Source organism: Heteronotia binoei, chromosome 21, assembly GCF_032191835.1.
Source record: "Heteronotia binoei isolate CCM8104 ecotype False Entrance Well chromosome 21, APGP_CSIRO_Hbin_v1, whole genome shotgun sequence".
NCBI lineage: Eukaryota > Metazoa > Chordata > Lepidosauria > Squamata > Gekkonidae > Heteronotia > Heteronotia binoei.
The window spans coordinates 193,725,457-193,739,772 of record NC_083243.1 but is presented as its reverse complement, the minus strand read 5'-3'; the positions used below and the strand labels follow the sequence as shown (position 1 = coordinate 193,739,772).

Genomic DNA, 14,316 nt, shown 5'->3' with positions numbered 1-14,316 from the left:
CGTCATAGAAGCACAACAGCACTTTACTCAGTGATAACAACTACCTCCAACCATTTACGAACTGCTAGTTTATCAAATGAGTTGTTGTAGGGGTTTGTTAATTAACTTATAGATTAGTTGAATTGATTGGTTTCAGAATAATATATATATTTGGCAATTAATTAAGGGTGGATTATCGTTAGGTTGGGATTTATATTTAAATAATTAGCCATTAGAATTAATTTAATGTATTTTAGCCAATTAATTTAAAAGGGAGATTGTGGGTAAGGTTTTAATTGGGTTGATTGACTTGAAAATTTGCAGCTGGCGGGGTGGAGTGGCTTGGGGAGTTAACCAAATGTGGTGTGGGAGTTGTGTACTTGTAGCAGCTACAACAGAAGCAGCCACCACTGGGAGATGACTGGCGTAGGGATTCCAGTGCTCCTGGGGAGGGGGAGGTATGACGGTGGGAACAGACAACGACACAAGGGATGCCGAAACCAGACAGTTCTCAACAGCTTTCCAGTCTGCGTCCCATCCCGAGGGTGACAGGTAGAGGGGCCAGGTTGAATGACTCGCCTCCTTCATTGGTGTTATGCAATGCCAGGTCCATTAACAATAAGACCTCTGTCGTTCGAGAGTTTTTACTCGAGCAGGTCATGGACCTGGCTTGTGTGACTGAGACTTGGGTTCGGGAGGGAGACACTGTGGCTCTCTCACAAACAGCTCCCCCGGGTTACTCAGTCTTTCACCAATCGCGGACTAGCGGGTGGGGGGGGAGGAGTGGCCCTATTCATACAAGAGGCTTACTCCTTTAGGGCTCTCCCGGCTCCAAAGATCGATGGTATTGAATGTGCCGGTCTGGCGTGGGAGGCTGGAGAGAGGTTGGCGATTTGGCTGGTGTACCGTCCGCTTAACGCACCAGCCAATGCCTTACCGTCCCTGATTGAGGCTGCAGCAGGCTGGGCATTGGAGTACCCAAGGCTGGTGATCCTGGGTGACTTCAATGTCCATGCTGATGACCTGGCCTCTAGTCAGGCGACGGACCTAGTGTCATCCATGGTGACACTAGGACTCTCTCAGTTTGTTACATCCCCCAACCACCAGGCGGGGCACATGTTAGACTTGACCTTTGCGGCCGGGTTTATGGTGGATGATATAACTGCAGAAGCGGTGCCATGGTCGGACCACTTTGCCCTTAAGGCTTGTGTGGATGCTCCATTCCAAACGCGTTTAGGCGGCGAGTTTATTATTGCTCGCCCGCGGAGTCAGATGGACCCAGAACGGTTCCAAATGGCTGTACAGGATACCTGGCCCCCTGGCGATTCCCTCGATGACCTGGTTGATGCCTGGCATGGCCAACTCTCCAGAGCCATTGACAAGATCTCACCTCGATGCCCTCTGCAACCTCGCACTAAGCTGGCCCCGTGGTATACCCCGGAATTGCGCCAGTGGAAATAATTTAATGCCTCAGCTACTCTTCCCTAAAGTTTCATATGTCAGCTATCTCTGCCTTCCATGTGCCTGTCGAGGGACAGACAGTTTTCTCACACTATCAAAATCCTTCCTTAAGGGGATTCTCCATCTGCACCCCCCAGTAAAACCTCTCATACCAGCATGGAGTCTATCGTTGGTTCTCTCCCAACTTATGAGGCCACCTTTCAAGCCTTTGACGTCTGCAGCCTTGCACCTTGTCTCCTGGAAGACTGCTCTCCTCATTGCACTCACATCGGGCAAACGAGCCAGCGATCTCAATGCCTTCCGCTCCAGTCTGCCGTACACGGTATTCCACAATAAAGGTGGTCCTTTGAGTGGATCCGGCTTTCCTACCCAAGGTGGTGTCCACCTTCCATCTTTCAGGCTCGACCTCCCTACTGACGTTTTTCCCAGACCCCAAGGACTCAGGCCAAAGGGCACTACACAGCTCTTCTGTAAGGTCCCCAACTTCTTCGTGGCCTATGGCAACCCACAAAAGGAGTCTAGAATATCTACCCAGAGACTGTCCAAGTTGGTAGCCAACACCATTCGTCTTTGTTACAAGAATGCCAAATAACCTTTACCTGCAGGTCTTAGAGCTCACTCTACCAGAGCTGTCTCAACCTCGTCAGCATTCTTTGAGGGCGTCCCTCGGGAGGACATCTGCGCTACTGCATCCTGGTCCTCCCTGTCTACGTTCGTCTCCCACTACGCCTTGAACATTCGTGTTAGGCGGGACGCCTCCTTTGGTCAAGCTGTTCTCAAATCCATCTTCCACTGATACAGCCACAGGTGAGTGCTTGTTGAAACTGTGAGTATCCAAATGTGCCAGCACCCACCGCCTTTTTCTTAATTTCAGCTCACTAATCACCCATTTGTGAGACTGCACAGAGACCACGATGAAGATAAACAGGTTGCTTATCTGTAACTGATGATCTTCAAGTGGTCATCTGTGCAGTCACACCCACCCACCCAGCCTTCCCCTCTGCTGGCTCTTTCCAGTCACATTTTTTTGCTTTTGCCGGTAGCAGCTGGAAGAAACTGAGTGGAAGGTGCGTCTTCCGGTCACTCCAGGCATACACAGTCAATGCCTGCTCCCCAGAGCGAAATGGAAGTCGCACCAAGAAAGATGCTCCTAGTGAGCTATTGGAGTCTCCGAGGTATGGATCCATTGCCGAAGGCAAGACCCATGTGTGTGACTGCACAGATGACCACTCGAAGATCATCAGTTACAGGTAAGCAACCTGTTTTTCTGAGGAGGCCTCCTAGAGAGACAGGAAGTCTTTCAGGCTGGTCTCCCTGAAGGCTGCAGGAAGGTACACCAGTTCCTGGGTGGGAACTGCAATTTATATTGAAGTTTTTGCGTGAGAAGCCTTCAGTTTGAGTTTGAGTTCAGTCTTGGAGTTCAGTCAGTTCAGTTGAGTTGGTGAGTCTGTCTGTTCTGGAAGGTATGGTCAGGACAAGTATTAGAATAAAAAGAGAAGGAGCTTTTTTTCCCTACTATGATTTGTGGCTTCTGTTTACTTTAAAAAAAATGTTTGTAAATAGTTATATGATGTAAATAAATATTTGTTTGTTATAATCTTGAGTTCCTCTGTGCCACATAGTTTCCCCAACTGCCTTAGACCACGCTACTGTAAGAGGGGAGTCAAGGGAAGGGGGAAGGCATGTAGTTGGCAAGGGTGCCAATCTGCCAGGGGTCTCTGTGATAACCGGGTGTTGGGTTGGCAGAGGACCTTGAGGCCAGACCTCAGAACTGGAAAGGGGGATTGGGGGTCCTGTTCCTCTTGGTCAGGAACCCCTAAATTGAGCACGTGGTGGCAGTGCACCCAAGTGGCAGGAAGCAGATTAGCTCCCTCCAGGAGTTGGCAACCCAAAAGGGAGTTGACGGTACTGGGTCTGAAGGCTGAATCGGGCCAGTTCCGTCACACGTGGTGACAAAAATCCTGAAAGCGCGCTTGTTAAGCCAGAATTTGAATGATCACCTGCAAACTGAAGCATGATTTAATTAAACAAAATAAGCCATGATATTATGTTATACCTGAACCAAAACAGTCAAGTGGTATCTTAAAGACTTACTTTGTTTCAGCATGAGTCAGATCTTTTACAGAATCTTATGCTGGAATATATGTAGACTTTAAGGTCTGCTGGGTATCTGTTTTATTTTGCCACAGTAGACTAACATGGCTATTCCTGGGAAATACCTGAACCAAGCCATTCCAGCACTGTGCTTTATTTACAAATATCCAGCCTTTCTGGTGTGGGATTTAGAATGACTTCTTTGTGCTTCCTTAAAATGGTGTATTCACAGCCTTGCCTTTAACACACTTCTTTGTTCCGCAGGCAGAGTTTGTTTGGCATAAGTTATCAGCTGATAACATGGATCCAGATTTTGTGGAAAGACGAAGAATTGGCTTGGAAAATTTTCTCTTACGTGTGGCTTCACATCCTATCCTTTGCCAGGACAGAATTTTTAATGCATTTTTAACCCAGGTAAGTTAATAGAATCCTGTCTGCAGTATTTGTTTAAAAGCAATATCTTAACTTGATATTAATTCATAGCATATTCTTCTGTGTAAATAATTTTGTTTCAGCTATTCACATATTGTCTTTTGCTCTAATTCGAGGTTGCAATAGAAATTTGCTAGAGTGGTTTATGTTGTTATTTTTTGTCATGTCATTTAATCAGTACTGCTTATCATGGTTTATATTCCAGACCAGTTTTAAGGTATAAGGTTTGCTCTCTAGCTAAGTGGTATTTGGGGTAAATAAAAAAAAAAAACAAGCTTCCGTGTATTATACTTTTATAGCATTGACTGTGATGGAGTTTATAAAGTCTGCTATTATTTTATATTAACTTATTTTATGGAATTAGTAGCCCACCTTTCTGTTCTCAGAAATAGCCAATGTAGCTTGCAATAACAAGGAAAATAACAATCAGAATAAAAATGTTCCAATTGTAGTAACAGAAAATCAATCATAAAGAAAGCTAAAAACAGTAAGGAACACAGAAGGGAAGTTCTGAAAGATCCAAGTAAGCTAGGCCCATTGAGGTGTGAGCAACCATATTTCCTGGGGTAGGGAACCACCTGGGAGCATTGGCTGAGAAGTACCTCAGTATTGATCATTCAAGTTCTCACAGCAGGGCATTGTTAGCTGATAACAAGCCTTGGTCAAGTTCACTTGAGTGCAGACAGTTATTCAGATCCTTCGGCCCCAAGCCATTTAGGGCTTTAAAGATGATCTTTTGAATTAGATCCTGAGACCATTGGGAACTTGTACATTCGATGAACTACTGGTCTAATGCATTAATCAGAATAGGTTGCTTCACATCCTGGCTCCTGCATTTTGTACCAATTGAAGTTTCAAAACTTTCTTCAAAGTGGCGCTAATAATCCAAAATATGTGTGACAGCAGCCATAACTGGTGAACTGACTGAAGTTGGTAAAAGACATTTCTGGACATCTCTGTAGCTTATGCACAGGTGATCGATTGAGGAGCACCTCCCGGACTGCAAACCTGATCTTTCAGGGATAGTGGAACCCCATCCAAAGCAAGTTGTATGCATATTTATGAAACAGCTTTATCCCCAATCCACAGTGCTACCATTTTAAGATTGAGTTCTGGTGTGTTCAGGCCAACCCCACCTTTCACTGATTTGAGGTACCAGTGGAGGGTTTCCACTGCTTCCCTGGAGTTAAAAGTTACTGAAAGATCTCTCATTGTATTGGTAACACCTTCCTCTGATTCTCCAGTTAACCTTTCATGTGAATATTAAACATCATAAGAGACCAAATATAATCCTGTTGCATGCCATAGGTTTACGGCCATAGGTAGGGCAAGTCTCCAAGCATTGCCCCCGAGATGTATCTGCTAGGAGAATTGGAGCTTTTGCACAGCAGCGTTTCCTAAACCCATCAGGATACCATGGTCAATGATATCAAAAGCTACTGAAAAATCCAGGGGAACCATCAGCCTCCCTAAACCTTGATCATAGGGTATTGGTCTCTGGGTCCTTTCCCCTCTATTGTTGAACAAAACAGCTTCTCCTAATCTGCCTGTCAAAATGATGTTTCCTTTAGTGCTATAACAAGATAAGGAAACCCGCAGTAAATAATATATTAAAGTCTTCACAAATTCTTCTCAATGTAATAGTCTTGTGCATTGATTCCTAGACTGAGGGATTTGCATTTTAAAAGTTTTTAAATTTAGATCGCTTGTTCTGTATACTATGATTGCTTTTACTGTTCTAAATTATGTTTACACTGTATTCTGGTCTTGAGATTGTAATAATAAGCAACACACAACAATGTAATAGTGTATAGTCCAATATCAAGCAGACACCTCACATGCAGTATCAAAGTTCACAGTAAGCAATGAAAAACATTCAATGGTTCAAGTAGAAATTACACACAAGATTCATACTAAGCATATTCTCAAAACCATACTTCCATGTGTCAAAACTGCTCTCCAAAATTCTGTAAAAAATTCCCCAAGTAGCTACATAGAAAAGTCTCTGGTGGTGCTACTCATGGAGATAAAAATATCCATTCAGCTGACCCATAATAGATACAAAAGGTCTGGCTTCGGAATCTTGATCCACAGCTGAATGCTGTGCTGCTGAGAAAGACATAAGATGGTCATGGAAAAATAGCTAGAGGTTGGGTGCTCCACTCTTTAAGATTTTTCTTCTTCTCTGTGTTTAAACTGATACTTTAAGAGGATATTGCTCCATGTGAGAAGCTTAGCTGTGGATCAAGATTCCGAAATCGGACCTTTTGTATCGATTATAGGTCAGCTGAATGGATATTTTTATCTCCATGAGTAGCGTCACCAGAGACTTTTCTGTGTAGCTACCTGGAGAATTTGTTGCAGAATTTTGGAGAGCAGTTTCGACTTGTGGGAGTATGGCTTTGAGAATATGCTTAGTATGAATCTTGTTGTGTATAATTTCTACTTGTACCATTGAATGTTTTTCATTGCTTACTGTGAATTTTGATACTGCATGTGAGGTGTCTGTTTGATATTGGACTATATATTATTACATTGAGAAGAATTTGTGAAGACTTTAATGTATTATTTACTGGGGGTTTCCTTGTTATTGATTACCTCCGGGACCCTGTGTGTTTGCTTATTCATTCTTTTAGTGCTATATCATCATCCACCTTTTATAGGTGTTATTCATTAGAACAGAACTTTCTTTTTTAAAAAAAAGGAAAACCCAGTTGACATGTGTGAATGATTGATAAGATTCTGTGTAGATTTTTGAAAATTGGATTTTGGAGGGAGGAGTTATCCAGTGAAATATGTGTGTCCTGATTTGTATGAGGCTACATGCTATACTTGTCACATACAAAGCAGATCTACGCTGTCTCTAAGAAGTTGGGAAGCTCTGTACAGGCAAAGAAACACATGGAAGTTGAAATAATCGTTGAGAAAGAGGAGCCATTGACTGGCTTTGGTATCTCTCTGGCAGTTCATCAGTCCTGTTGGTTGGGAATGGGTAGAACAGAGAATGTTAGCTTCTCCATAAATAACTGAACATAACATAACAGGGGAGCCTAAGTGTGGCTCTCTCTCCCCCAAGTATTCTGGCCTATAGAGACAAAGCCATTGGGAAATGTGTTAGAGTTCTGAATAGGCAAAATTGGGCCGCATTTCATGTAGCCCATATAATATATACCCTGACTTTTTGTTATGCTTGACTTGTAACTGTCACAGAGGATTAGGCAAGTAGCTGCATAAAAAGTGATTAGAGACAGTCAAGACTGGAAGTTTGATGTATTGCAAGTGACTTATACTGGCAAGTGAGAACCGAAGGGCTTGTAGATGGTTTTGTGGGCTATTAATTTGTATGGATTTTTGTTTTAAAAAAAATCTACCATACAAATGTCTTCAATTCACAAAAAGGTTTTGAAAGATCTCAGCTTTGTTTGTATCCAGCTTGGCTTGAGGTCAGTGAACTTTATTGAGCCAGTGTGTTTAGAACTAATGTTCACATTCATACCATTTTGAAACTAACAATTGAAATGAAATTTCCATTTCTAGGAAGGTGGATGGAAGGAAATGGTGAATGAAACAGGGTTTCAGCTGAAGGTAATTGTATACTTATAGTGTGACTTATTCTGGTTAAATGGTAAAATTAATTTGTAGAGTCATCGTAACCCTAAAGTGATATAGAAGAAACCATTTTGGAATATTTTGGTAACTCGAGGTCATAGTATAATGTAAGTGTACAGAATAAGATGGTGCTTGTGACATATTGGCTCCCCTGATTTATGTACCTCTTGTGAATTCCAGACATAGGTTTTTCTTGGTCTAAAATTTAGGAACTTTATCTTTGAATAGTATTGATCCAGGCATCTGAAGAAGTGTATGTGGACACAGAAAAGCTGATATCTTGAGTAAAACTTTGTTAGTGGTAACGGTGCCATTGGACTCTAACTTTATTTTGAACAGTATTGCTACATTTGCTGTAAGCCATTGCAGCAGTATTCCAAGCAGAAGTGGATGTTTTTAAACGGCAAGAATTCCTGTATGTTTTTACTACCTTGGAAGTATTTATGGTAGAATGTGACACACGCTTCACAGAGCAGCAGGAATTTTTAAAAAGTCTATATGCATTAAATGCAGGACAACATTTCTTCTACAGATGAGTGGAACAAGCTACTCCCAGCTCACCTTAATTTCTAGCCAGCACAAATCAAACTTTTTGAGAATAAACTCTAAAACATTTGTTGTATTATCAAAGATTTCAGGTTTTCACGGCTGGTAACATCATTAGGGATTGTAGAATCTTTCGGGCTCAAGTGCCGTGTTCACAGAACAACCTTCGCATTCCACAGAACAATCAGCACAATCAACAACCATCTTCCTTTTCTACACACCGCTTCCAACCCTCCCAGCAATTAACACAGAACAATGGTCATATTCAACAGCCGGTTTCCTTATCACTACCCTTCCAGGAAGCCCCACCAAACAATGGGCACATCCACAAACCTATTGCCCTTTCACCACACCCCCTCCAGCCTAGAAATAGCAGCTCTCCAGCAGCCCTGGCCTCACTCAATGCACAGCAGCCAAGAAGGTCAGAGCGCCTACTACGGCTGCAACGCCACTGAGGATGTTCTCTGCAGCCGAGAACGAAACTTCTGGAAGAAAAATTTTCTCCAGTAGAACACGGCACTTGAGCCCGAAAGATTCTACAATCCCTAATTTGTTGTATTGCAGCTTTTGAAATATTTGAAACCTGAGGGCACATCTATTGATGCCATCTGGAGCACTGTAGGTTACCTGTGCTCATGGTGGAGAGGCGGGAAAACCTGTGCTCATAGTGAAGTTGAAAAGCATTCACAGGAAGGGAGTGTTTCTGTTCTAATGTCTCTCTCACACACCCCACCCCAGTGGATCCTATCTCTGTAGTGCGTGCTGCATTTGGGAACTGTAATTCTCACAGTGTCTGGTGTTGCATCTGCTGTTCTGTAAACTATATTTTCTAAAATGACCAGGCACCTGAGAAAGCTCAAGGAAATGTAGTTCATCCCAGCTACTTGGGGCAGGGAAAAGAGGAAGGCAGTAAAGCAATGAAGGGACACAGCAATAATTTTTCCTCTTCTCAGCTGTCTTCTGCAGCTGCCATTTGTTTCTCCTCAGTAGGGCCACATACATTGAGGTGAAAGGGGAAGGAATTCCTTTCATCCCTTACGAGCTGGAAGCAGGAACCAAAAAAAAAAAATACATAGTTAAGTATTAAAATTACTGCTGCATTCAGACATCCCAGCAAGCCAACATTAAGCATGTGATATACAAATGTGATCTCTCTCATGGATTGCTACCTTGTTGTGGCGAGAGAGCTTGTATGGTTCAGTGAGGCTGTGGGCTATGTCATGCAGGGCCACCCAAGATGGACAGGCCGCAGCTGAGAACCCAGACAAAATGCAATCCACTGGAGAAGGAAATGGCAACCCACTCCAGTATCCTTGCCAAGAAAACCCCATAAACTGTAACAAAAGGGCTAAAAGATATGCCACTGGAAGATGAGCCCCTCAGGTCAGAAGGTGTCCAATATGCTACTGGGGAAGAGTGGAGAGCAAGTACAGGTAACCACAGAAAGAGTGAAGCAACTGGATCAAAGCCAAAAGGACGCTCAGCGGTGGATGTGTCTGATGGTGAAAGGAAAGTCTGATGCTGCAAAAAACATTACTGCATTGGAACGTGGAATGTAAGATCTTTGAATCAAAGTAAGCTGGATGTGGTCAAACAAGAGATGGCAAGACTGAACATCTTGGGAATCAGTTAATTAAAATGGATGGGAAGGGGCGAATTTAACTCAGAGGATCACTACATCTGTTACTGTGGGCAAGAGTCCCGTAGAAGCAATGGTGTGGCCTTTATAGTTAACAAGAGAGTGAGGAAGGCAGTAATGGGGTACAATCTCAAAAATGACAGAATGATCTCAGTCTGTATCCAAGGCAAACCTTTTGATATCACAGTAATCCAAATCTATGATGATGATATTGGATTTATATCCCGCCCTCCACTCTGAATCTCAGAGTCTCAGAGAGGCTCACAATCTATTTTATCTTCCTCCCCCACAACAGACACCCTGTGAGGTGGGTGGGGCTGGAGAGGGCTCTCACAGCAGCTGCCCTTTCAAGGACAACCTCTGCCAGAGCTATGGCTGACCCAAGGCCATGCTAGCAGGTGCAAGTGGAGGAGGGGGGAATCAAACCCGGTTCTCCCAGATAAGAGAGCTCTGGCTGACCCAAGGCCATTCCAGCAGCTGCAGGTGGAGGAGGGGGGAATCAAACCTGGTTCTCCCAGATAAGAGAGCTCTGGCTGACCCAAGGCCATTCCAGTAGGTGCAAGTAGAGGAGTGGGGAATCAAACCCGGTTCTCCCAGATAAGAGTCCGCACATTTAACCACTACACCAAACTGGCTCAACCACCGATGCAGAAGAGGCTGAAGTGGACTAGTTCTATGAAGATCTTCAACAACTTCTTGAACTGACACAAAAAAACATGTCCTCATCATCATAGGGGACTGGAATGCCAAAGTAGGAAGTCAAAAGGTAACCAGAACAATAGACAATGGCCTTTGAGAACAAAATGAAGCTGGGCAAAGGCTAATAGAGTTTTGTCAAGAAAACAAGCTGGTCATAGCGAACACCCTCTTCCAACAACCTAAAAGGCGACTCTACACATGGATATCACCTGATGGGCGACACAGAAATCAGATTGATTATATACTCTGCAGTCAAAGATGGAAACGCTACCTACAGTCAGCAAAAACAAGACCTGGAGCTGACTTGCGGTTCAGATCATGAGCTACTCATTGCAAAATTCAGGCTTAAACTGAAGAAAACTGGGGAAGCCATTAGACCATTCAGGTTTGACCTTGATCACATCCCTTATGAATATACAGTGGATGTGAAGAATGGTTTAAGGAACTAGAGTTGATAGAGTGCCTGAAGAACTGTGGATGGAGGTTTGTAACATTGTATAGAAGGCAGCAATCAGCACCATTCCAAAGAAAAAGAAATGCAAGAAAGCAAAGTGGCTGTCTGATGAGGCTTTACAAATAGCTGAGGAAAGAAGGAAAGTGAAAGGCAAAGATGAAAAGGAAAGATTCACCCAACTGAATGCAGATTTACAGAAGACAGCAAGGAGAGATAAGGAGGCCTTCCTGAAGGAACAATGCATAGCCATAGAGGAAAATAATAGAATGGGAAGGACAAGAGATCTCTTCAAGAAAATTGGAGAAATCAAGGGAACGTTTCGTGCAAAGATGGCCATGATAAAGGACAAAAACAGTAGGGATCTAAGAAGCAGAAGAGATTAGGAAGAGGTGGCAAGAATACACAAAAGAATTGTACAAGAAGGATCTCAATGTCCTTGATAACCACGACGGTGAAATGAGAATCTTGAGCCAGATATCCTGGAGTGGGAAGTCAAATGGGCATTAAAAAGTGTTACTAACAACAAAGCGAGCGGAGATCACGGTATCCCGGTTGAGCTATTCAAAGTCCTAAAAGATGATGCTGTTAAAGTGATGCACTGATTATGTCAGCAAATTTGAAAAAATGCAACAGTGGCAACAGGATTAGAAAAGGTCAATTTATATTCCAATCCCAAAGAAGGGTAATGCAAAGGAATGTTCAAACTATTACACCTTTGCACTCATTTCACATGCCAGCAAGGTCATGTTAAAGATCCTACAAGCTAGGCTTCAGCAGTATGTAAATCAGGAACTACCAGAAGTTCAAGCTGGGTTTCGGAGAAGTAGAGGAATGAGAGATCAAATTGCCAACATTCACTGGATTATGGAGAAGGCACGGGAGTACCAGAAAAACGTCTATTTCTGTTTCATTGACTATGCTAAAGCTTTTGATTGTGTGGATCATGACAAACTGGCAAGTCCTTAAAGAGATGGGAGTACCAGACCACCTCACATGTCTACTGAGAAACCTGTATAAGGGTCAAGAAGCAACTGTCAGAACGGGATATGGAACAACTGATTGGTTTAGAATAGGAAAAGGAGTTCGACAAGGATGTATATTGTCACCCTGCTTATTTAATTTATATGCAGATTACGTCGTGCGGAATGCCAGCCTGGATGAAGCACAAACCGGAATTAAGATTGCTGGGAAAAACATCAACAACTGTCGGGACCCCCTTTGGTACTCAGTAAATAGACTTCCGGTTATTGTAAAGTTCCAATTATTATAGAATCTAGGTAATTTCACTTAGACAGGCATTCTGAGTTAGATCTGAGGGTAGGTAGCAGGACCAAGGGTGATATATGGTTTGGGGAAAGCGAAGCAGCCCCCCCCCCCCCGTTCCCTGGCACAGATATTTTCCCAGCGATCTCTGTCTGGTGTGTTTCGACCCTGGGCTGCAGCTTTGGATACGTTCTGTCACTAAAAGCTGTGGATTGCAACAAAGTGATGGGAACAAGGGAAGGAATGAAGCGGATGTGATAATGGGGTATAGTATTCCAAAGCAGTTTCTAAGGCACTTAAAAAGGACCTAACTCATTTATGGCAAGGTATTTGACATTCTGCCCCCCTTAAGATTCCCCTCCACCTCCAGGACAGTCCGGATGGTGACGATGGAAGTGCTTTATTAATTTAGGGGCTTGGACATGTTCTGCTCTGACCCATTCCATTTGAGAGATAGGAAAATGCAACAATTTAATCAAATAATATAAGACACCCCTTTTTAGTTTAGAGTCCAATCTGAATTCAGTCTCGTGGTGAGATTCGTTCTGGATCATCTTTGGAGGTGGAGCTGGCTTCTGGGGGTGCCAAGTATCGTCCTTGGGGGCAGGTTTTAACCAGCTGCAGTGAAAGACAGGATGAAGATTATGATGAGTCTTAGGTAAAGCAAGTTCAACAGTTACGTTATTTATCAGTCTTGTAAGCTGGAAAGGTCCAATGTATTTGGGTCCCAGTTTTCGTGAGGGTTGCAAGTTGGGGAGGCTTTTTGTTGACAAGTACACCCAATCCCCGCTTTGTACATCCCAAAACAGGCTGTCATTTCTTGTCATAGGCATGTTTATAAGTCTGCTTAGCTTTATCTAGTTGAGTCTGGGCAGTTTTCCAAATGGACTCTAAGTTTGTCCACCATGTTTGGAAGTCTGTGGCTTTTGGGTTATTCCCGCCTCCCCTCCCCCGGGAGGGTGGGCAATGGTTTGCTGTCGAATCCCTGCCCAATTCTGAATGGTGTGTGGTTAGTGGAGCTATGGACAGAGTTGTTGTAAGCATACTCTGCAAATGGCAATAGTTCAGATCAATTGGATTGTTGGAAATTAATAAAGCACCTCAAATATTGCTCTAGCATGGCGTGAGTACGTTCAGTCTGTCCATCTGTCTGAGGGTGATAGCTGGAGCTGATTCCCTGCTCCATTTTAGTCAGTTGGCAGAATTCTCTCCAAAACTGACTTTGTCAGATATTACCTTTTCCATCGAATGTAAAGGTTCATGGTCTCTTAACCATTCCATGCTCAGCACCAAATAAAAAGCTGCTGTAGGCGCTATAACAAATGGTCTTTTCTCTCAGTGGTCTCCCAACCCCACAGAAGTAGGCAGAGTCTCTTCCATGCACGGTTCTCCCCTCATCAGGGATCCGTCCATTTGTTCAAAAGTCAGTGGGTGGGGTAGGGCTGTCTTTTGGAGCCCCAGAGCCTCTACCAGGTGGGGTGGAATCAAGTCCCTAGTGCATCCGGAATCCACCAGCACTTGCACATGGGCGTAGCGTTTGAGAACTGGGTTGAAAAGGGTTACTGGGAGGTACAAGAGTGTCCCCGAAGTCTTAACTCTTACCATGCTGGCGTCTTCATTTCCCTGTTGAGCTTCACACTCATCGTCCGATGGGAAAGAGGCTCCCTCCGTTTACCGCAGGTCCTGCTGAAGTGGGATAAATCCAGTATTAGCGGCCCTCAGGCCCTTCCGGGAGTTCTGCAGCTTGCTTCCCTTCCCTTTCTTGGGACTGGACATGGGGTTGGAGGGGGTGGCTGGCGGCTGCCCCTTTTCCCGTGGGCAGTTGGCAGCGAAGTGAGACAGTGACCTGCATCAGAAGCAGACACTTTAATTTTTTCCTGTGGCCATCCGCTTCCCCTGGGGACGTTGCTTTCTCAAGGTATCTCGAGCACCACACTCCCTTTCTTCTTGCAGTTGTACTTTGAGTGGGTAGGTATCCATTTCACTTGTTAACTGTATCCAACCTACCAGTGTATCTGGGTTGTCTTGTACTAGCTCCCACTGAGGCAGGTTGGCCAACAATCCACATTTGTAAGTGGCAACTTTCATCTGTTCGTCCCAGCTTTACCTTGAGCATGCGAAACTCGTGCGTGTACTCTCT

General features: G+C 43.9%; 1 protein-coding gene across 1 annotated transcript in view; it reads left to right on the top strand.

The window, feature by feature from the left end:
• Nucleotides 1–14,316, top strand: part of SNX4 (sorting nexin 4) — a 130,771-nt gene that overhangs the window by 15,980 nt on the left and 100,475 nt on the right. Inside the window, exons 3-4 of the mRNA XM_060261816.1 lie at nucleotides 3,799–3,948; nucleotides 7,504–7,551. Of these exons, the coding sequence (XP_060117799.1) occupies nucleotides 3,799–3,948; nucleotides 7,504–7,551 (198 nt within the window). The remainder of the gene's footprint in view (nucleotides 1–3,798; nucleotides 3,949–7,503; nucleotides 7,552–14,316) is intronic.